Raw genomic sequence first — 24,676 nt, forward strand, 5'->3', positions numbered from 1 at the left:
AGCCTGCGCTTCCGGAGGCTGTGCTCCGCAACGGGAGAGGCAACAACAGTGAGAGGCCCGCGTACCGCAAAAAAAAACCAAAACCTACAAACAATAAATGCTGGAGAGGGTGTGGAGAAAAGGGAACCCTCTTACACTGTTGGTGGGAATATAAATTGATACAGCCACTATGGAAAACGGTATGGAGATTCCTTTAAAAACTAAAAAAGAACTACATATGACCCAGCAATCCCACTACTGGGCCATATACCCAGAGAAAACCATAATTCAAAAAGACACATGCACCCCAGTGTTCATTGCAGCACTATTTACAGTAGCCAAGTCATGGAGGCAACCTAAATGCCCATCAACAGAGGAATGGATAAAGAAGATGTGGTACATATATACAACAGAATATTACTCAGCCATAAAAAGAAATGAAATTGAGTTATTTGTAGTGAGGTGGATGGACCTAGAGTCTGTCATACAGAGTGAAGTAAGTCAGAAAGAGAAAAACAAATATTGTATATTAACGCATATATGTGGAATCTAGGAAAATGATATAGATGACCTTAATTGCCAAGCAGAAATAGAGACACAGACGTAGAGAACAAATGTATGGATACCAGGGGGAAAGGGGGGCAGTGGGAGGAATTGGGAGATTGGGATTGACATATATACACTACTGATACTATGTATAAAGTAGACAACTGATGGCAACATACTGTATAATACAAGGATCTCTACTTAATGCACTGTAGTGTCCTAAATGGAGGGGATGTATGTATATGTATGGCTGATTTATTTTGCTGTGCAGTAGAAGGTAACACAAAAAGCAACTATACTCCAATAAAAATTAATTAAAAAGAAAAAAGAAGGGTAGTAGTAGTTGAATACCCACTGAATCTTTGTTTTTACAATGAGCTGGGGGAAGGGAGTGGGGTGTTTCACCTTAGTAAAGATAGATAACTATCAGTAAAAATCGTTAAAAACTTTTTAAAGTTCTATGATTATTTCACTATTAGCGATTAAAATTTCATCCATGGGGAAATTACTCCATTTCAGATATATTTTGCTTAAGTTGAATTTCATAAAAGTACAAAGTAATCAATCCATTTTATCTTACTTTAGAAACTGATTTAACGAAAGCTTTTGACTATAATAACACTACATATAAATTGGCTTTCTGTATATGTGGAAAACTTCATATTATGAAAATATATACACAGTTGCTAATTGCTGGTGTTTGAGAATTGTCGTTTCTCATACATCTCATTATGGGCCTGCTGGGCTCTCATTCCATGGACTGGCTACTGGTACTTGACCCCTCCTTGTAACCCAGCAGTATTAATACATATGAAACATTTAAATGAAAATTCAGCAGTAATTGTTTTGAGTATCCCAATCATAAAGAAAATTTCTATCATGTGAAACCTTAACTCTGCCTCTGATTAGTTTGACTAAAGTTTTATTTCACTTCTCCTTTATAAAATAAAGCACTAGAAAAGACTAATCCCTAAAATTTCTTTCAATATATTGGGAAGCCAATTACATTTTATATTATAACATGTTTATTGTTACTTAAATGAAATCTTTATTTCAGAAACACAGAAAAAGAAAGTTGGTCACCTCCTCCAGTAGAAATTAAGCTGATTTCCCCCTTGGCAAGCCCAGTTGATGGAGTAAAGAGCAAACCAAGAAAGACTGTAGAAGTAACAGGAAAAAGTCTTGGAAGGAGCAGGAAGAAATTGTCTTCTTTTCCAAAGCAAGTTCTACGCAGAAAAATGCTGTAATTTTTTTCCAGTTTTTAACGTTCACCTATTTGTAAAGTCATCAGAATTGTGTGGATTATTAAAAATCATCTAATTTGGAAGAAAAATAATTTATATAAATTATTGTAAATTTTTGTAAACAGAATGTCTTCAATAAGTAAAGTAACTCCATATGGAGTGTGATTCTTTTAGTCCAGGCAGTTTTTTCTATTTTATATATTAAGACTTCATACATTTATATAATATGTAAATATAGCTTATTATTGGAATGTTAAATAAAGTGTATACTTCACAGTAGTCTGTGTGTCTGTTAGATTTTTGAGAGGGGATTTCTGTTTTAATAATGATTTTATATGCTAGTAGGTATTGGTTCCATTTTCTGTCTCTGTGGTTAAAAGTATTAGACCAATTTTAAAATGAAGATGATCGAACTGTTTTTTTTAAGTTGCTGTTTTATAATGTATGCACTTTGCTTCTGTGATTAAGATTTCTAATCATAAATTGGGAAGGCTGTTACTGTATTGAAATTGAATTATGGGCATGTAATTTTGCCACTCTTTTGTAGTTTAACATATTTTGTGCATTCTACCTCAAATTAGTAATTTTCCAAGTAATGCATTGGTTAAATATAATGTTGGCATTTCTTGTTCAGCAAGCTTAAAGGCTGTTATCCTTCAAGTCTCTTAATTATTCAGAGACTGATTATCCAGGTTAGACTGACCGGTTCACTGCTCACTAGCAACTTCTTAAAAGGGTTTGAGTAGTCAGAAAGGAAATGTAAAATACATCTGTTTCGTGGCTATTCAGTGCACCTTGTATGTGCCTGATATTCATAGAATGAGAAGTCTGATCAAATTTTATAAAGATTCTTGCTGTGAAGGAGCTTGCTACTGAATCGCAGAAGTCCCTTAATATTCAGGTTTTAAAATGACAAATTCTCATAGGACCTCAGGCACAGAATATTGAGGATGGGTAAAGAGTGTGAGTAAATGTGGAAAAGGAAGAGAAAAACCACTGTTCTCTGCAATGTGACTGTGTGCAATTAAGTGGTGATGCTTGATGTGGGCTATAAAATTCATCAATAAATAAGTATTGTAAAATTATAACAGGTAATTGATAGTGTGTAATGAATGGACCATTAATAATTGATTGTCTAGAAACAGACTGCTTTTGCTGGCTAAGCTTTCAGTGTTTCAGTGTGAAGCATAAGCAGTGTACTCTCTACATTATTTTTATACCAAATAACACGAATAATGGGAAAATGATGAAAATGCCTATGCCAAGTATTGACAGTGTGAGAGTGGCAGTACGAGTGCGGCCCTTCAGTCAGGTTAGTGATAAATGTTACATTGCCTTGTTGAAAGTTTGACTATGACTTTCACTTTATTAATTTTTTTAATAATGATTATCAAACTTGTATTTAAGCTGCTTGTCATTTACCGAATATTAAATTTAAATTAACTTGTTAAATGGGTAATTTAAAGATCTAAACATAATTCAGAAAACACTTCATTTCATTCGTTTGAGCGAATAGCACAATAAAAAAATTGACAAGAAAAACGTATTGTCAAGTTAATAATTTTTTAAATCAGTCCAGTTTGGTGAATATAGACATGTGCTATGTATTTTTAATAATGTACTTTTTGCCCCTCAAAAACGATAGGTCATAAGCAAACAAATTCCCAGTTCTGAATGAACTCTGCATTTTACAGGCTTTTATGTATAATTGTATTTATATAACTTTACAGAAACACCAGTCGTTAAACAATTTATGGATTATACTCATTCTGGGACCTTTAGCAATTGGCCTATCTTTGATTATCAATGGAATAGTTGAATCTTAAGATAACTGTTAACAGTTGATCCCTTCAGCAGAGTTTTGATTGTTTGTTGTGGCTCAAACGCTGAACTAGAAACTGAGGATACAGTGTACCGTCTATGTATGTTAATAATTTATAGCAGTATGTACCGTGGTAAGGTAAATCATCTTGGCACCCAGAGAAAGATCAGGTGTAGTTCATTCTGCCTGCACAGAACTTGAAGACTTCTGGAGCTAGAAGCATTTGTGATGACCATAAAGGATAAGTAAGATTTGGATAAGAGTATGCTAGAACGGCACGCAAAGGTTTATTTGACAGTAATTAATTCTGAATGGGATACAGTGTAATGATGACCTCATATTACATCTTTTTTCCTGCTTGTACAATTTGCCGCTTCTTCTTTCTTGTCCATTAAAACAAAATACTGCTTTGCACATTTTCAGTTGGTATCAGTTCTGCCCTGTCCCTTGACATTCCTCTATATTGCAGAAAATATTTTAGCAATCAGGCAGATATATGATTAGATAACTTTATATGTATAACTAGACAACTTCAAGTGTAGCAGATATTTAAGGTTTCTAAAGTGGCGTAGTTTCTCAGGGAACTGATGCAGAAAATGTCAAAGAATTAACTTGTGATCAGTAAATTAAATGTTTTGGCCAAAAGGAAATAAAACCATTTTATGACCTAACCCATCAACACATTGAAAGTTATTCCAGGGGTATTTTTCACTGGACTTTAATATCACTAAACTAACTGCAAGTTTTAAACAGTTAACAAGGATATAGAAATGGGCAGTAAAGCAGTTACATAATTATACAGCCTTTAGGTCCACTAAAAGTGATTGCATTTGATTCAAATCTACCAGCAAAGTTGGTTATCTTCGACTAGAATAGTAGCAAGGAGGAAAGAGAATGAATTCAAGAGGTGGTTTGGGGGTGAAGAGTTACGGATCACACCTGGACAACTGTTATACTGCCTTGGTGACCTAGACCCTGCCCAATTTTCTAACTTCATATCCAGTCTCTATCTTCACTGTGGGATCAGAGAACCAACTTTATGAGACTTCCTTTGTTGTAAGAAAAAGGCCGTCAGGAGCCTTTGAAGTCGGATGAACTTGGGTTCAAAACCTGACTTTATCACTTACCCACTGTGTAGCCTTCACGTTTTTAAGCTCTGAGCCTTGAATTCCTTACGTGTAAAATGGAGATATTGATATCTCACAGGGTCAGTGTTACAAACACTGGATGAAATGATCTGTAAGTTAGCACTGTGCTTAACAAGACAAACTTTTAATAGTAGCTGCTATAGTTATTTTCACCATAGTATCAATATCTCTTAAATGGTTTTATTGAAATTATAATTTATATTCTATACATTTAACTCAATTTACAGTGTATAATTCAATTATTTTTAATATATTCACAGATACATGCAACCATCACCATGGTCAGATTTATTGATAGAACATATTTGGCACCTCAAAAAAGAATGTACTTTTTTTTTTTTTTTTGAGGAAATTGTTCAGGGTCAAACACAAAGACTAAAACAAATAAAAAACAAAAGATAATGCAGGTAGCAAACAAAAATCATTATCATCATAGTTAACATTGTCAGATAAGAGAAGATACTGAATCTATGACCCAGAAATAGAACGCTAGGAACAAACTTAATCAGAGAACAAAAGTGAATTCCTACATATTTCTTTTTTTTCATTGATTACCAAAGCAAAGACATTGATAAAGCAAATACAATCTGCAATAATGAATACATCTGCAATAGATGCTAAATATCATTAAATTATATAATTTAGACAGTAAATATGGTCTATTTTTGCTTCTTTCCAATAGAATACATTTGATCACATTTTTTTTTATACAGCAGGTTCTTAGTCATCAATTTTATACACATCAGTGTATGCATGTCAGTCGCAATCACCCAATTCAGCACACCACCACCACCACCACCCACCGCTTTTCCCCCTTGGTGTCCATACGTTTGTTCTCTGCATCTGTGTCTCATCTGTACCATTTTTCTAGGTTCCACATATATGCGTTAATATACGATATTTGTTTTTCTCTTTCTGACTTCCTTCACTCTGTATGACAGTCTCTAGATCCATCCACGTCTCAACAAATGACCCAATTTCATTCCTTTTTATGGCTGATTAATATTCCATTGTATACATGTACCACATCTTCTTTATCCATTCGTCTGTCGATGGGCATTTAGGTTGCTTCCATGACCTGGCTATTGTAAATAACGCTACAGTGAACATTGGGATACATGTGTCGTTTTGAATTACGGTTTTCTCTGGGTATATGCCCAGTAGTGAGATTGCTGGATCATATGGTAATTCTATTTGTAGCTTTTTAAGGAACCTCCATACTGTTCTCCATAGTGGCTGTATCAATTTACATTCCATTAACAGTGCAAGAGGGTTCCATTTTCTCCACACCCTCTCCAGCATTTGTTGTTTGTAGATTTTCTAATGCCCATTCTAACCGTTGTGAGGTGATACCTCATTGTAGTTTTGATTTGCATTTCTCTAATAATTAGTGTTGTTAAGCAGCTTTTCATATGCCTCTTGGCCATCTGTATGTCTTCTTTGGAGAAATGTCTATTTAGGCCTTCTGTCCATTTTTGGATTGAGTTGTTTGTTTTTTTAATATCGAGCTGCATGAGCTGTTTATATATTTTGGAGATTAATCCTTTGTCAGGTGTTTCATTTGCAAATATTTTCTCCCATTCTGAGGGTTTTCTTCTTGTTTATGGTTTCTTTTGCTAGCAAAAGCTCTTAAGTTTAATTAGGTCTCATTTATTTATTTTTGTTTTTATTCCCATTACTCTAGGAGATGGATCAAAAAAGATCTTGCTGTGATTTATGTCAAAGTGTTCTTCCTATGTTTTCCTCTAAGAGTTTTACAGTGTCTGGTCTTACATTTAGGTCTCTAATCCATTTTGAGTTCATTTTTGTGTATTGTGTTACGGAGTGTTCTAATTTCATTCTTTTACATGTCGCTGTCCAGTTTTCCCAGCACCACTTATTGAAGAGGCTGTCTTTTCTCCATTGTATATCCTTGCCTCCTTTGTCATAGATTAGTTGACCATAGGTGCGTTGGTTTACCTCTGGGCTTTCTATCTTGTTCCATTGATCTGTGTTTCTGTTTTTGTGCCAGTACCATATTGTCTTGATTACTGTAGCTTTGTAGTATAGTCTGAAGTCAGGGAGTCTGATTCCACCAGCTCCGTTTTTTTTCCCTCAAGACTGCTTTGGCTATTTGGGGGTCTTCTGTGTCTCCATAGAAATTTTAAGAGTTTTTGTTATAGTTCCATAAAAAATGCCATTGGTAATTTGATACGCATTGCATTGAATCTGTAGATTGCTTTAGGTAGTACAGTCGTTTTCACAATATTAATTCTTCCAATCCAAGAACATAGTATATCTCTCCATCTGTTGGTATTATCTTTAATTTCTTTCATCAGTGTCTTATAGTTTTCTGCATACAGGTCTTTTGTCTCCCTGGGTAGGTTTATTCCTAGGTATTTTATTCTGTTGGTTGCAGTGGTAAATGGGATTGTTTCCTTAATTTCTCTTTCTGATCTTTCGTTGTTAGTGTATAGGAATGCAAGAGATTTCTGTGCATTAATTTTGTATCCTGCAACTTTACCAAATTCATTGATTAGCTCTAGTAGTTTTCTGGTAGCATCTTTAGGATGCTCTATGTATAGTCTCATATCATCTGTAAACAGTGACAGTTTTACTTCTTCTTTTCCAATTTGTATTCCTTCTATTTCTTTTTCTTCTCTGATTGCCAAGGCTAGGACTTCCAAAACTATGTTGAGTAATAGCGGTGAGAGTGGACATCCTTGTCTTTTTCCTGATCTTAGAGGAAATGCTTTCAGTTTTTCACCATTGAGAATGATGTTTGCTGTGGGATTGTTGTATATGGCCTTTATTATGTTGTGGTACGTTCCCTCTATGCCCACTTTCTGGAGAGTTTTTATCATAAATTGGTGTTGAATTTAGTCAAAAGCTTTTTCTGCATCTATTGAGATGATGGTATGGTTTTTCTTCTTCAATTTGTTAATATGGTGTATCACATTGATTGATTTGCATATATTTAAGAATCCTTGCATCCCTGGGATAAATCCCACTTGATCATGGTGTATGATCCTTTTAATGTATTGTTGGATTCTGTTTGCTAGTATTCTGTTGAGAATTTTTGCATCTATACTCATCAGTGATATTGGTCTCTACCTTTCTTTTTTTGTAGTATCTTTGTCTAGTTTTGGTATCAGGGTGATGGTGGCCTCATAGAATGAGTTTGGGAGTGTTCCTTCCTCTGCCAGTTTTTGGAAGAGTTTGAGAAGGATGAGTGTTACCTTTTCTCTAAATGTTTGATAGAATTCAGAGTTTGAGAAGGATGGGTGTTAGCTCTTCTCTAAATGTTTGATAGAATTCATCTATGAAGCCATCTGGTCCTGGACTATTGTTTGTTGGAAGATTTTTAATCACAGTTTCAATTTCATTACTTGTGATTGGTCTGTTCATATTTTCTATTTCTTCTCGGTTCAGCCTTGGAAGGTTATACCTTTCTAAGAATTTGTTTATTTCTTCCAGGTTGTCCATTTTATTGGCATCGAGTTTCTTGTAGTAGTCTCTTAGGATGCTTTGTATTTCTGCGGTGTCTGTTGTAACTTCTCCTTTTTCATTTCTAACTTTACAGATTTGAGTCCTCTCCCTCATTTTCTGGATGAGTCTGGCTAATGGTGTATCAATTTTGTTTATCTTCTCAAAGAACAAGCTTTTAGTTTTATTGATCTCTGCTATTGTTTTCTTTGTTTCTATTTCATTTATTTCTGTTCTGATCATTAGGATTTCTTGCCTTCTGCTAACTTTGCGTTTTGTTTGTCATCTTTCTGTAGTTCTTTTAGGTGTAAGGTTAGATTATTTATTTGAGATTTTGCTTGTTTCTTGAGGTAGGCTTGTATAGCTATAAACTTCCCTCTTAGAACTGCTTTTGCTATATCCCATAAGTTTTGGATTGTCGTGTTTTCATTGTCATTTGTCTCTAGGTATTTTTTGACTTCCTCTTTGATTTCTTCAGTGATCTCTTGGTTATTTAGTAACGTAGTGTTTAGCCTCCATGTGTTTGTGTTTTTTACGTTTTTCCCCCTGTAATTCATTTCTAATCTCATAGCATTGTGATCAGAAAAGATGCTTGATATGATTTCAATTTTCTTAAATTAACTGAGGCTCGATTTGTGACCCAAGATGTGATCTATCCTGGAGAATGTTCCGTGCGCACTTGAGAAAAAAGTGTAATATGCTGTTTTTGGATGGAATGTCCTATAAACATCAATTAAATCTATCTGGTCTATTGTGTCATTTAAAGCTTCTGTTTCCTTATTTATTTTCATTTTGGATGATCTGTCCATTTGGTGTAAGTGAGGTGTTAAAGTCTCCCACTGTTATTGTGTTACTGTCAATTTTCTCTTTTACAGCTGTTAGCAGTTGCCTTATGTATTGAGGTGCTCCTATGTTTGGTGCATATATATATATTTATAATTGTTATATCTTCTTCTGGGATTGATCCCTTATCATTATATAGTGTCCTTCCTTGTCTCTTGTAACATTCTTTAAAGTCTATTTTATCTGATATGAGTATAGCTACTCCAGCTTTCTTTTGATTTCCATTTGCATGGAATATCTTTTTCCATCCCCTCACTTTCAGTCTGTATGTGTCCCTAGGTCTGAAGTGGGTGTCTTGTAGACAGCATATACATGGGTCTTGTTTTTGTATCCATTCAGCAAGCCTGTGTCTCTTGGTTGGAGCATTTAGTACATTCACGTTTAAGGTAATTATCGAAATGTATGTTCCTATGACCATTTTCTTAATTGTTTTGAGTTTGTTTTTGTAGGTCCTTTTCTTCTCTTCTGTTTCCCAGTTAGAGAAGTTCCTTTAGCATTTTTTGTAGAGCTAGTTTGGTGGTGCTGAATTCTCTTAGCTTTTGCTTGTCTGTAAAGCTTTGATTTCTCCATTGAATCTGAATGAGATCCTTGCCGGGTATAGTAATCTTGGCTGTATGTTCTTCCCTTTCATCACTTTAAGTATATCATGCCACTCCCTTCTGGCTTGTAGAGTTTCTGCTGAGAAATCAGCTGTTAACCTTATGGGAGTTCCCTTGTATGTTATTTGTCATTTTTCCCTTGCTGCTTTCAATAATTTTTCTTTGTCTTTAATTTTTGCCAATTTGATTACCATGTGTCTCCGTGTGTTTCTCCTTGGTTTTATCCTGTATGGGACTTACTGCGCTTCCTGGACTTGGGTGGCTATTTCCTTTGCCGTGTTAGGGAAGTTTTTGACTATAATCTCTTGAAATATTTTCTCGGGCCCTTTCTCTCTGTCTTCTCCTTCTGGGACCCCTATAATCCGAATGTTGTTGCATTCAATGTTGTCCCAGAGGTCTCGTTGGCTGTCTTTATTTCTTTTCATTCTTTTTTCTTTATTCTATTCTGTGGCAGTGAATTCCACCATTCTGTCTTCCTGGTCACTTATCCGTTCTTCTGCCTCTGTTATTCTGCTATTGATTCCTTCTAGTGTAGTTTTCATTTCAGTTATTGTATTGTTCATCTCTGTTTGTTTGTTCTTTAATTCTTCTAGGTCTTTATTAACATTTCTTACATCCTCTTGATCTTTGCCTCCATTGTTTTTCCAGGGTCCAGGATCACCTTCACTATCATTATTCTGAATTCTTTTTCTGGAAGGTTGCCTATCTCCACTTCATTTAGTTGTTTTTCTGGGGTTTTATCTTGTTCCTTCATCTGGTACATAGCCCTCTGCCTTTTCATCTTGTCTATCTTTCTGTGAATGTGGTTTTTGTTCCACAGGCTGCAGGACTGTAGATCTTCTTGCTTCTGCTGTCTGCCCTCTGGTGGATGAGGTTATCTAAGAGGCTTGTGCAGGTTTCCTGATGGGAGGGACTGGTGGTAGGTAGAGCTGGTTGTTGCTCTGGTGGGCAGAGCTCAGTAAAACTTTAATCCACTTGACTGCTGATGGGTGGGGCTGGGTTCCCTCCCTGTTGGTTGCTTCGCCTGAGGCAACCCAACACTGGATCCTACCTGGGCTCTTTGAGGGAGCGAATGGCAGACTGTGGGCGGGCTCATGCCAAGGAGTACTTCCCAGAACTTCTGCTGCCAGTGTCCTTGTCCCCATGGTGAGCCACAGCCACCCCCCACCTCTGCAGGAGACCCTCCAACACTAGGAGGTAGGTCTGGTTCAGTCTCCCCTGGTTTCACTGCTCTGTCCCCTGGGTCCCGATGCGCACACTACTTTGTGTGTGCCGTCCAAGAGTGGAATCTCTTGTTTCCCCCAGTCCTGTCGAAGTCCTGCAGTCAAATCCCAGTAGCCTTCAAAGTCTGATTCTCTAGGAATTCCTCCTCCCATTGCCAGACCCCCAGGTTGGGAACCTGACATGGGGTTCAGAACCTTCACTCCAGTGGGTGGACTTCTGTGGTATAAGTGGTCTTCAGTCTGTGAGTCACCCACCCAGCACTTATGGGATTTGATTTTGCTGTGATTGTGCCCCCATACCGTCTCATTGTGGCTTCTCCTTTGTCTTTGGATGTGGGGTGCCTCTCTTGGTGAGTTCCAGTGTCTTCCTGTCGATGATTGTCCAGCAGCTAGTTGTGATTCTGGTGTTCTCACAAGAGGGAGTGAGAGCACGTCCTTCTACTCAGCCGTCTTGGTTTCAGGCCCAGGATGTCTGTACTCTTTAGCTATCATCCTTATTCCCCCAGTCCTAAACAACCATTAAACTAATCCCTGCTTCTGCATATTTCCCTGGTCTGTACAATTTGTATAAATGGAATTATATAGTCTTTTATGACTGCCTTCTTTCACTCAGCATAATGTGTTCCAGGTTTATCCATGTTGTAGCATATGTCAAAAATTCATTTCTTTATGGCTGGATAATCCATTGTATGGATATACCACATTTTGTTCATCCATTCCTCAGCTATTTGGTGTCAGGGTTGTTTCCACCTGTTAGCTATTATGAATCATGTTGCCATAAACATTTGTTCACAAGTTTTTGTGTAGACACGTTTTCATTTGGTTATATACCTATGCATGGAACTGCTGAGTCATACAGTAACTCTATGTTATCATTTGAGGAATTGCCAGACTTTTCCAAAGCAGATGCACCATTTTATATTACTACTAGCAGTGTATGAGGGTTCCAGTTTCTCTAATTCAGGCTAACACTTGTATCTTACTTCATTATAGCCATTATAGTTGGTGTGAAGTGGTATCTCATGGTTTTTCAGGTAGACTGCCTGTTTCCTTTTCATTTGTTAGGTCTGGTGGGTTTTTATCTTGCTCCTTCATCTGCTGTGTGTTTTTCTGTCTTCTCATTTTGCTTATCTTACTGTGTTTGGGGTCTCCTTTCTGCAGGCTGCAGGTTCGTAGTTCCCGTTGTTTTTGGTGTCTGTCCCCAGTGGCTAAGGTTGGTTCAGTGGGTTGTGCAGGCTTCCTGGTGGAGGGGACTAGTGCCTGTGTTCTGGTGGATGAGGCTGAATCTTGTCTTTCTGGTGGGCAGGTCCACGTCTGGTGGTGTGTTTTGGGGTGTCTGTGGCCTTATTATGATTTTAGGCAGCCTCTCTGCTAATGGGTGGGGTTGTGTTCCTGTCTTGCTAGTTGTTTGGCATAGGATGTCCAGCACTGTAGCTTGCTGGTCATTGAGTGAAGCTGGGTGTTGGTGTTGAGATGGAGATCTCTGGGAGATTTTTGCCATTTGATATTACTTGGAACTGGGAGGTCTCTTTTGGACGGGTGTCCTGAAGTTGGCTCTCCCACCTCAGAGGCACAGCACTGCCTCCTGGCTGCAGCACCAAGAGCCTTTCGTCCACACGGCTCAGAATAAAAGGGAGAAAAAGTAGAAAGAAAGAATTAGTAGAAGTAGAAAGAAAGAAAGAAAGAAAGGAGGGAGGGAGGGAAGGAGGAAGGAAGGAAGGAAGGAAAGAAGGAAAAATGAAAGAAAGAAGATAAAGTAAAATAAAGTAAGATAAAATATAATAGAGTTATTAAAATAAAAAAATAATTATTAAGGGGAAAAAAAAACGGACGGATAGAACCGTAGGACAAATGGTGGAAGCAAAGCTATACAGACAGAATCTCACACAGAAGCATACACATACACACTCACAAAAAGAGGAAAAGGGGAAAAAATAATATATCTTGCTCTCAAAGCCCACCTCCTCAATTTGGGATGACTCGTTGTCTATTCAGGTATTCCACAGCTGCAGGGTACATCAAGTTGATTGTGGAGCTTTAATCCGCTGCTTCTGAGGCTGCTGGGAGAGATTTCCCTTTCTCTTTGTTCTCACAGCTCCCAGGTGCTCAGCTTTGGATTTGGCCCCGCCTCTGCGTGTAGGTCGCCGGAGGGCGTGTGTTCTTCGCTCAGACAGGACGGGGTTAAAGGAGCAGCTGATTCGGGGACTCTGGCTCACTCAGGCCGGGGGGAAGGAGGGGCACGGAGTGCGGGGCGAGCCTGCGGCGGCAAAGGCCAGCATGGCATTGCACCAGCCTGAGGCACACCGTGCATTCTCCCGGGGAAGTTGTCCCTGGATTCCGGGACCCTGGCGGTGGCGGGCTGCACAGGCTCCCCGGAAGGGAGGTGTGGAGAGTGACCTGTGCTCGCACACAGGCTTCTTGGTGGCGGCAGCAGCAGCCTTAGCGTCTCATGCCCGTCTCTGGGGTCCGCGCTTTTAGCCGCGGCTCGCGCCCATCTCTGGAGCTCCTTTAAGCAGCGCTCTTAATCCCCTCTCCTCGCGCACCAGGAAACAAAGAGGTAAGAAAAAGTTTCTTGCCTTTTCGGCAGGTCCAGACTTTTCCCCAGACTCCCTTCTGGCCAGCCGTGGCGCACTAACGCCCTGCAGGCTGTGTTCACGCCGCCAACCCCAGTCCTCTCCCTGAGCTCCGACCGAAGCCCAAGCCTCGGCTCCCAGCCCCGCCCGCTCCAGCGGGTGAGCAGACAAGCCTCTCGGCTGGTGAGTGCCGGTCGGCCCCGATCCTCTGTGCGGGAATCTCTCTGCTTTGCCCTCCGCACCCCTGTTGCTGTGCTCTCCTCCGCGACTCCAAAGCTTTCCGCCTCCGCCACCCGCAGTCTCCGCCCGCGAAGGGGTTTCTAGTGTGTGGAAACCTTTCCTCCTTCACAGCTCCCTCCCACTGGTGCAGGTCCCGTCCCTATCCTTTTGTCTCTGTTTATTCTTTTTTATTTTGCGCTACCCAGGTACGTGCGGGGTTTCTTGCCTTTTGGGAGGTCTGAGGTCTTCTGCCAGAGTTCAGTAGGTGTTCTGTAGGAGTTGTTCCACGTGTAGATGTATTTCTGGTGTATCTGTGGGGAGAAAGGTGATCTCCGCGTCTTACTCTTCCGCCATCTTCCCGGAAGCCTTCCGTATCTCAAGGCTTTGATATGCATTTTCCTGATGACTAATGATGTCATGCATCTTTTCATGTACTATTGCCTATTAGTATATCTCCCTTGGGAAAATGTCTGTGCAGATCCTTTGCTCATTTTTATATTGGATTATCTTTTTATATTGAACTGTTCTTTATATACTCTAATACAATTTCTTACTAGATATATGATTTGCAAATCTCCCAAAGGGTCATCTTTTCATCCTTTGAAACACAAAAGTTTTTAATTTTGAAGTCCATTTTTTTTAATTGTGCTTTTGAGGTTATATCTCTCTTTGCCCAATCCAATGTCATGAAGATTTATGTTTTCTTTTTTAGTTTTAGCTCTTACATTTAGGGCTTTGGTCCATTTTGAGTTGATTTTTATATATGATGTGAGGTAAGGATCCAAGTTCATTCTTTTCATGTGGCCATTGAGTTTTCCCAGCACCATTCCTTCTAAAGGCTATTCTTTCTCCATTTTGGCAGCCTTGTTGAAAATCAGTTGATCACAGATGTTTGGGTTTATATCTGGATTCTCCACTTCATTACATTAGTCTGTATGTGTGTATGTGCCAGTACCACACACACTTGATCACTGTTGGTTGTACTGAATTGTGAAGTTGGTGTGAATCCTACTTTTTTCTTCTTTTTAAAGATTGTTTTGGCTATTCTGGATGCCTGGCAGTAACATATGAATTTTACAATCAGCTTGTCAATTTCTACAACGAAGTCAGGTGGGATTCTGAAAGAGATGGCATTGGATGTACATCAATTTGGGGAGCGTTATCTTAATAATGCCAAGTCTTTTGATCTATAAAATGGGGTGATTTTCTAATTTTTAGAAACAATGTTTCTAAATTCCCACAATGTTTTGTAGTATTCAGAATATATGTTTTGTACTACTTTTGTTAACCTTATTCTTAAAGATTTTATTCCTTTTGGTAGTATTAGAAATGAAATTTTCTTAATTTCCTTTTCAGATTGTTTAAAGTGTAGAGAAATAGTTGATTATTGTATATTGATTTTACATCCTGCAAACTTACTGAACTCATTCTAATAGTTTTTAGTGGATTCCTTAGGATTTTCTAAGATCACGTCATCTGCAAAGAGCAATCATTTTACTTCTTCCTTTCCTATCTTGATGCCTTTTGTTTCTTTTTCCTGCCTAATTGCCCTGGCTGGAACCTCCAATACAATATTGACTAGTAATGTCAAGAGTAGAAATCCTTGTCTTCGTCCTGATCTTAGGGGGTAATAGTCAGTCTTCACTATTAAGTGTGATATTAGTCGTGGGTTTTTCATGGATGCCCCTTATGAGATTGAAGAACTTCCATTCTATTCCTGATTTGTTGGGTGTTTTTTATCATGAAAGGGTGTTGGATTTTGTCAAATGCATTTTCTACATCTTGAGATGTGTGATTTTTTTTTGTTTTATTCTATTGATATGTATTACATTAATCATTATTTTAAAGTGTACCCAAGATTTGTTTTACTCAGGTATAGTAAGGTGACAGATTTAGTGACAACTGCCTTATAATTCTCAAGAGAAAGGAACATTCCATGCAGCCACATGGGGAAGTATCAAAGTTAGTCAGAAGGCTGGAGAAAAGAATGCATGGGGCTTCCCTGGTGGTGCAGTGGTTGAGAGTCCGCCTGCCGATGCAGGGGACACAGGTTCGTGCCCCGGTCCGGGAGGATCCCACAGGCCGCGGAGCGGCTGGGCCCGTGAGCCATGGCCGCTGAGCCTGCGTGTCCGGAGCCTGTGCTCCGCAACGGGAGAGGCCACAACAGTGAGAGGCCCGCGTACCGCAAAAAAAAAAAAAAAAAAAAAAAAAAGAATGCATGGCCCACAGCCTTATGGTCGTTTCCACAGGAAGGAATGGGCAAGGCATGGTAGGCAAGTTTGAGCAATCTTAGGATTGGACAGTTTGAGTAGTTTCCATGCGTGCAGCCTACTTTTCAGGTACCTGGCCCTGGGGTGATGTAAGGTGAGGAAAATATTGGTTTGGCGTGTGAGTTAGATAAAGGAGGTGTTTGGGATGTGGACTTTGGATTGGTTGGTTTGCATGAAAAGGTAAGTTTTTTGCTATCTCTACAAATTCATTAGCCCTGAGAGGGACAATCTCTCCAGGCCCCAGGGATGTCAAAGTTCATAAATGTAGAAAATAAAAAACATGATCAATAGAATCACTTTCAGATGTTAAACCAACCTTGTATCCCTAGGATAAATCTCATTTTGTTACGGTGTATAATTCTTTTTATATGTTGCTGGATTCACGTTGGTAATCATTTGTCGGGGATTCTTGTGTCCATATTTATAAGAGATATTGGTCTGTAGTTTTATTTTCTTGTGATGTCTTTATCTGGATTTGGTATCAGGGTAATACTGGCTTCATAAAAATAAGTTGGGGGATATTCCCTGTTCTATATTTTGGAAGAGTTTATGAAGAATTGGTATTAATTCTGTAAATGTTTGATAGAATTAAGCAGTCAAGCCATTTCTTCATGAGTAGTTTTATTTGTTGTGTTTTTACTACCATCTCTTCATTTGTTATAGGTCTATTCAGATGATTGTCTATTTCTTCTTGAGTCTGTTTCAGTAGTTTGTGTCTAAGAATTTGTCCATTTCATCTAAATTATCTAATGTAATCAATTGTTTATACTATTCCTTTATAATCCTTCCTTTAGTTCTTTAATCTGGTTTCCTTTATTTCTGTGAATATATTTATAATTGTTACTTTAAGTATTTTTCTGATAACTCCAGCATCTGGTTACTTCTGTTGCCTGCTTTTTTTCCAATGTGTAGGTCTTACTTTCCTATTTCTTTGCATGCCTCACAGTTTTTTAGGGAAACTGGACATTTTAGATAATATATTGTAACAAGTCTGGGTACTGGTCCTCCCGCCCCTCTGTAGCTTGTTATTGTTATTTGCTTGTTTATTTGTTTAGTGATTGGCTGCATTATTTTAGTTAAGTCTTATCTTCCACCAGGTTCTAGGTACTTTTGCTGTAAACTTCTTTGCCACAAACATTTTCACATAACTAGTTGGCCGTAGGGTAATTTTGCCATAAAAAAATAAAATAATGAAAAAGAAAAGAGGGACATTAAAAGACTATTTCTAAATAGAAAATATTTGATTGCATTTAAGTTATGTATAGATTCTTAGCAATACTGCACAAATAACTGATTTTATTTTGTGGCTTGTACGTAAAGCACTTATCTTTGAAGTCTTTCATTTATAGTATCATGCTTTTTTTTTTGTTTTTTTTTTTTTTTTTTTTTTTGCTTGTTGATTAGTCTTCTCATTTGGCATTGAACTTTTTTCTTTTTCACTAAAATTTCTTCCTTCATAAGAGAGGTATCAGCTCCAAACACTAGGATACGTATTTGTAACTGAGCTTTGGTGTGTTGTGAAAGCTTCTACACTGTTGTTGGTTCTTGGCATATTGTCACATGTCCCTTGATGGGTGTTCCAAAGTTCTCTGGGAAATGTTGCAACTCTGTGCCTTTGAGGCCCTCAGCTTCTTTCTTCTCTAACGTAGTGTGTTTCAAAATAAGAAAACAGGGACTTTCCTGGTGACACAGTGGTTAAGACTACACACTCCCAATTCAGGGGGCCTGGGTTTGATCCCTGGTCAGGGAACTAGATCCCACATGCATGCCGCAACTAAGAGTTCGCATGCCACAACTAAGGTCCCACCACCACAACTAAGGAGCCAACAAGCCACAACTAAGGAGCCCACCTGCCACAACTAAGACCCGGAGCAACCAAATAAATTTTTTTTTAAAAAAAGAGAAAATCAAAACCTAAAAAGGTGGGGGGAGCACAAAAATTTTTTTAAATACCTTATTAAAAAAATAAGAAAACAACTCTTGGAGCAAATAAATCATCGTCACTGTCAGTTAAAGCCTTCAGTAACGTGGATAACAGGAAGAAGTGCTAATGCATTCAAACCAATTGAAAGCAAACTGTTAACCAGTTAATTTTATCTGGCATGGCAGAATTGCTTTATGGCCAGTTAGTTATGCACCAAAAATGTTTGTGGTGAAAATGTGTGCAGCAAATATGTTTATGGCAAAGAAGCTTAATGGTGAAAATACCAAACACGCCCCCCAACCCCTACTTTTTTTGTTGCTCCTCAAGATGACACAGCTTTGGGTATGCCCTGGTTACCCTGGGGTGGTAACAGTTTTTGTAGGGCTCCCTTTCCCTCTTGTCCACACCAAGCTGCAAACTCCACTGATTGCTGATTGATTGCTGTGTTGTTTTCAACAATGAATTGGGCATAAATTGCTCTACTAACTAATTCAATCAAATTCTGGTTCTTTTGAAAAGTTTAACTTCTGAGATCAGTGTTTGATATTTTTTTCAGTGTCCAGGTGGGTTCCTCCCCTGTAAACTAGAGGGCCTGTACTTTAACCTGTTTCTTGAATCTCCCAATTGCCTTTCATCACAGCCGCCTCTGTTCTTAAGAGTGCCCCTAGGGTTGAACTTCTCTAAGGGGGCAAATGAAGTCAGTTCCTTTGGGAAGAGATTAGGTGCTATCTGCCCAGGCAAGATCTCTAAACCAGGGCTGTGGATCTGTGGGTGGGGACAACAGCAAACTACTCTGTATGACACCCCTGCTCTAGAAGCCCAGCACTTGGTGAATGCGGAACAGCAGCCTGTGACCCTCACAGCTTGTCTCTTTTGGTATAGAACCACTACCTCAGGGACCAGGGTAAGGGTTATCAGCACCCCAGTATTCTCAGCATGCTGCAACCGAAGTAGAGTCTCCGTTCCATGAGTGGAAACTGGGTAGAAGAAGGAACTCTCATCTCTCACCTATACTTTCCTACACTTAGCCTCAGTCACAGGTAGATGGGGGCAGGGTGGGAAATGCTGATATTCTCCTCCTAGGAATAAATCCCTCCTACTGGGGTCTGGGGAGAAAGGGAACCCTGTGTTCTTAGCTCCAGCAATCTGAAGTCATCTCTGCTTTGCTGAGCTGGCAATGGAGAGGGAAGGAATAGTCTTGCTTAAACAACACAAATTCTTCTTTCTTACCAAATTTTGATAGAGTTTATTGAATAGATCTTTCTTCATTGGCTGTTTGCTTTTAGAACCATTTCCAGAGGCTTTAAATTTTTTCATTTTCATTTTTTTCTTTAATAATTTTCACCAGTTTTGCTGGGGGATGGGACAGTGGAGCTTCTTACATTGTCATGTTGGAAATGGATCTCTGATGCTATTGTTTATGCTATTAGTATAGCTGAGTGTTAGATATGCTATTCTCAGAAATTTAATATGACTAGAGACAAGCCTTTTAAAATTTCTGAGGCAGTATAAGAGAAACTGTTGTCATAATAGCTGCTAAGAATAACATAATTAGAGAACAAAATGAATAAATGATAAGTTATTGGCTTAATTTCTTACTAGATGTAAAGACCTGCAAAACAATCAGATGACAGAAAAACTGTAATGATTGACTCTGAATCTGTAATTTGACTACAGAGAGAGAAGAATTCTGGGAGCAAATGTGTGATTTCCATGCATTCCAGGACCACTACCATTATACAAGACCCTAAGAATCCAGAACATACGAAGACATTTACTTTTGACCTGGCATACTGGTCTCACAATGGATTTCAAAAGGATAAGCATGGTGTGTTTATTTCAGCTAATCCTAGCAGTAAATTTGCAGGCCAGGTAAATTGCTTTAAAACAACTTCAATGGTAGTTTTTTTTTTTTTTAATAAAGTGTTGACAATATACCGGTACAATTATTTTTATGCAAGCATATTACAATGTATGCTTCCATATGAGAGTTTGGTTTTAAATTTATTCCTTTTCATGTTCAATATGAGGTCCAAAAGTGTAGCTATTACCTAAATATTTAGACACTCAAGTCAGTTATTTTCCAATGTACTGACATATTTTGAAAAAGGAATGTCAAGTCAATTATATTTCCTTCTCTGAGATGAGCAAAATTGCACAGCACTCAGCATTTGAGAACTTTGGTTTATTGAGTATTTATCATATGCCATGCACTATTCTGCCTTAAAGTTGCTCACAATTTGCTGTAGGGAGACAGGCAAAAAAGTGCATTCACACGTTACAGTTTCTGTGATAAAAAATATTTATGGGATACAACGGGGTTCAAAGGAAAAATGGTCATTTCAATCTGGACAGAGCTCATTAAGCTTCTTGAATCTGTGGGTTTGTAATTTCCATCAAATTTTGAAAAAATTTCAAACAAAATTTCTCCAAGTATTTTTGGTCTCTTCTATTCCTTCTGTGACTAGTTACATGTATGCTTGAGATTGTCCCATAAGTCACTGAGGTTCTTTTTTTTTTTTTTTTTTGGCTTTCTTTTCTTTTTTTTAACATATTTATTGGAGTATAATTGCTTTACAATGGTGTGTTACTTTCTGCTTTATAACAAAGTGAATCAGTTATACCTATACATATGTTCCCATAGCTCTTCCCTCTTGCGTCTCCCTCCCTCCCACCCTCCCTATCCCACGCTTCTAGGTGGTCACAAACCGCCGAGCTGATCTCCCTGTGCTATGCGGCTGCTTCCCACTAGCTATCTATTTTACGTTTGGTAGTGTATATATGTCCATGCCACTCTCTCCCTTTGTCACAGCTTACCTCTCTCCCTCCCATATCCTCAAGTCCATTCTGTAATAGGTCTGTGTCTTTATTCCCGTCTTGCCCCTAGGTTCTTCCTGACCTTTTTTTTTTTTTCCTTAGATTCCATATATATGTGTTAACATATGGTGTTTGTTTTTCTCTTTCTGACTTACTTCACTCTGTATGACAGACTCTAGGTCCATCCACCTCACTACAAATAACTCACTTTCATTTCTTTTTATGGCTGAGTAATATTCCATTGTATATATGTGCCACATCTTCTTTATCCATTCATCTGTTGATGGACACCTAGGTTGCTTCCATGTCCTGGCTATTGTAAATAGAGCTGCAATGAACATTTGGCACATGTCTCTTTTTAAATTATGGTTTTCTCAGGGTATATGCCCAGTAGTGGGATTGCTGGGTCGTATGGTAGTTCTATTTGTAGTTTTTTAAGGAACCTCCGTACTGTTCTCCATAGTGACTGTATCAATTTACATTCCCACCAACAGTGCAAGAGGGTTCCCTTTTCTCCACACCCTCTGGTCACTGAGGTTCTGTTCACTTCCTCCCAACCTTTTCTCTCTGTTCTTCTTGTTTGCATACTCATCTTTAAAAATTCAGCCCAAATATTATAGCCTTTGTTAAACCACCCCAAAAAATACTCTCTGTCAAGTAGTTCTAACTTCACAAATGCACTGAAAGGATTTAAAGGATCTCCTGGGAATGCACTTTGAGAGCCACTGCCCTAGAGCAATGAATAAAAAATCAAGCAACAAAAATATAACTAATGAGTCAAGTGTGGGGAAATGGAATTATGAAACAAACTCAAAGTGTGGCAGGAAAAGAGGGAGAGAAAAAAACAAAGAGGAGATAAGACAAATAGAATACAAATAACAAGATGGTAGATTTAATGCCAACCATTGATTATTTTATCAAATGTAAATAAACACACCAATTAAATGGTACAGATGATCAGATTTGGTAGGAAAAGCTGGATCCAACTACATCTGTTTACATAAACCCAATTTAAATATAAATAAATAGATATCCATGTAAACACTAACAGAAAGAAAACTGCAGATGCTATATTTATGTCACACAAAGTAGACTTCAGAACAAGGAATATTTCATAATGATAAAGTAATCAGTTCACTAAGAAGACATACTATCCTAAATGGGTATGTACCTAATAACAGAACTTCAAAGTACATGAAACAGAAACTGATAGAAATTGAAGGAGAAATAGACAAACCTACAGTTGTGATTGGTGACTTCATCACTCCTCTCTGAGTAACAGAACAAACAACCCCAAATCAATAATATTATAGAAGACCAGAACAATATTGTCAACCTAATTGACAATTATAGAACAATTCTGCTACCCCCATTCAACCACAGCACTACACACTTTTTTTGAGTGAACATGGAACTTTCTTTATGATAGATCATATTCTGGATCATTAAACTAGTCTCAATAAATGTAAGACAACTGAAATCATACAAATTACATTCTCTGACCACAATGAAATTAAACTAGAAAGAAATGACAGAAAGGTATTAGGAAAATCCTCAGATATTTAAAAAATAGCAGATTTCTAAACAATCCATAGGTCAGGGAATAAACCATAAGGGAAATTAGTAAATATTTTGAACTGAATGAAAATCAAAACATCAAAATTTGTGGGATGCAGCTAAAGCAGGGCTTAGAGGAAATTTTATAGCATTAAATGATTATATTAGAGAAGAACAATCTTAAATCAACAGTCTAGGCTTCCACCTAAGAATTTAGAGAAAGAAGAGTATAGACAAAGCAAAAGAGGAAGAAATAAGAACGATTAACTTAAGACAGTAAAATAATAGAGAAAAATCAATTAAAAGCTGGTTCTTTGAAAATAACAATAAAATTGATAAACCTGTAGCCAAATTGATCATCAAGGAAAAAAAGATACAAAGTACCAAGATGAGAAATGAAAGAGAGATGTTACTGCAAATCTTACAGACATTAAAAAAATAATAAGAGAATATTATGAACAACTTAATGCTGATAAATTTAAAAACATAGATGAAATGGACACAGTCTACTGAAGTTCACACAAAAAGAAATAGATAACTCAGGTAGCTCTATATCTATTAAAGAAATTGAATTTATAGTTAAACTTCTCCCCTCAAGAACTAAGCCCAGATGACTTTTCTGTGAATTCAACTAAAGGAAGAAATAATGAGAATTATGAAAAAAAAATCTTGTAGATGATAGAAGGACCATTCATTTTTTGAGGCAAATATTACACCAAAACCAGCCAAATACTACAAAAACACTACAGATCAATACCCTTCATAAACATAGACACAAACATTGTTAACAAAACTTTAGCAAATAGAATCCAACAGTATACTTTTTAAAATACATCGTTGTCAAGTGGGACTTCTTTTCCTGGGAATGTGATCAGATGCAGAAAAAGCAATTGACAAAACTCAACACCCAATCATGATAAAACTCTCAGCAAACTTAAAATCGGAGGGAGCCTCCTAGAAATAGAACTTCCTTCAGTACATAGGTAACATAACATTTGATGGTGAAACAATGAATATGTTGCCCCTAAGAATGGGGACAAGGCAAGGAGGTCCAATCTCATCATTTCTATACAACATCTACTGCAGGCCCTAGCCAGGGCAGTTAAGTCAATTAATAGGAAGTGAATGATATGCAGATTGAAAATGAAGAAGTAAAACAATTTGCAGAAAACATAATTATCTATGCAAAAAACCCTAAGGAATCTACCCAAAAAGGGAAGAAAAAGCTATTACAGTGAATAAGTGTGTTTAGCAAGGTCAATATACAAAAATTGATAGTATCTCTCTATTCTAGCAGTGAACAATTGGAAATTAAGATTTTAAAATATTTACAATAACATCAAAAGCACAAAATACGTGCAAAATCTGTACACTATGAAACATTACTGAAAGGAAGACTTAAATGAATCAAAAGACTCAACATTATTAAGAAGTCAAATTGATCAATAGATTGAAAGAAATCAAAATGCCAGCAGTAATTTTTTGTAGAAATTGATACATTGTTTCAATAGTTTACATGGAATTGTAAAGGACTGACAATAGCCAAAATTATTTTGAAAGAGAATAAAGTTGAAGAACTTACACTCACTATAGATAGCCCTACAGTAATCAAGACATTGTGGTATTGGCTAAAAGACAGATATAACAGATCAATGGAACAGAATACAGTGTCCAGAGACAGATCATCATATATCATCGATTTTTTTTTACCAAGGAGCTGTAATAGGTTGAATAGTCTCCCCAAATTTATGTCCACCCAAAGACTCAAAATGTGACCTTATTTGGAAACAGGATATTTGCAGATGTAATTAGTTAAGATGAGGCCATCCTGGATTAAAGTAAGCCACAAATCCAGTTCTTTTAAGAGGGAAATTTTGACACACAGATACACAGGGAGAATGCCATGTGACAATGGGGACAGAGATTGGAGTGATGGAGCTATAAGCCAAGGAATGCCAAAAACTGCTGGGAGCAACCAGAAGCCAGGAAGAGGCAAGGAAGGATTGTTTCCTACAGCATTCAGAGAGAGCATGGCATTGCCAATACCTTGATCTTGGACTTGTAGCCTCCAGAACCGTGAGAGAATAAATTTCTGTTGTTTTTAGTCACCCAGTTTGTGGTAATTTGTTATGGAAGCCCAAGCAAACTAATACAGGTGACAACGTTCTTCAAAACTAAAGTCTTTGAACAAATGGTGCTGGAGATATAGGATATCCATATGGAAAAATATGAACTTTGATACTTTCCTCACACCACATACAAAATGAACTCAAAATAGATTGTAGACCTAACTTTTAGAGGTAAAATTATAAAGCCTCTAAAAGAAAGGATAGGAGAAAATTGTAGTGATCTTGATTTGGCAAAGAGTCTTAGATAGGACACAGATCATGAAAGAAAATATTTGATAAATGAGACCCATTAAAAACACATTTTGCTCTTTGAGAGAT

At 37.7% G+C, this 24,676-nt stretch overlaps 2 protein-coding genes across 6 annotated transcripts in view; both read left to right on the forward strand.

The window, feature by feature from the left end:
- The window catches only part of AHCTF1 (AT-hook containing transcription factor 1), an 84,011-nt gene extending 79,969 nt beyond the window's left edge, over window positions 1-4,042 (forward strand). For all 5 annotated transcript variants that reach the window (XM_082655775.1, XM_082655773.1, XM_082655774.1 and 2 more), the window contains one exon: window positions 1,583-4,042. In XM_082655775.1, coding sequence (XP_082511901.1) covers window positions 1,583-1,772 — 190 coding nt within the window. In that variant the 3' untranslated portion in view covers window positions 1,773-4,042. The remainder of the gene's footprint in view (window positions 1-1,582) is intronic.
- LOC309819682 (kinesin-like protein KIF28P) overlaps window positions 2,878-24,676 on the forward strand; it is a gene marked incomplete at its 5' end in the record, with an annotated part of 86,220 nt that continues 64,421 nt past the window's right edge. The window contains 2 exon segments of the mRNA XM_082650060.1: window positions 2,878-3,081; window positions 19,533-19,727. Coding sequence (XP_082506186.1) covers window positions 2,878-3,081; window positions 19,533-19,727 — 399 coding nt within the window.

This window comes from Grampus griseus, assembly GCF_964374135.1.
Source record: "Grampus griseus genome assembly, chromosome: 1".
In the NCBI taxonomy this organism is placed as follows: domain Eukaryota; kingdom Metazoa; phylum Chordata; class Mammalia; order Artiodactyla; family Delphinidae; genus Grampus; species Grampus griseus.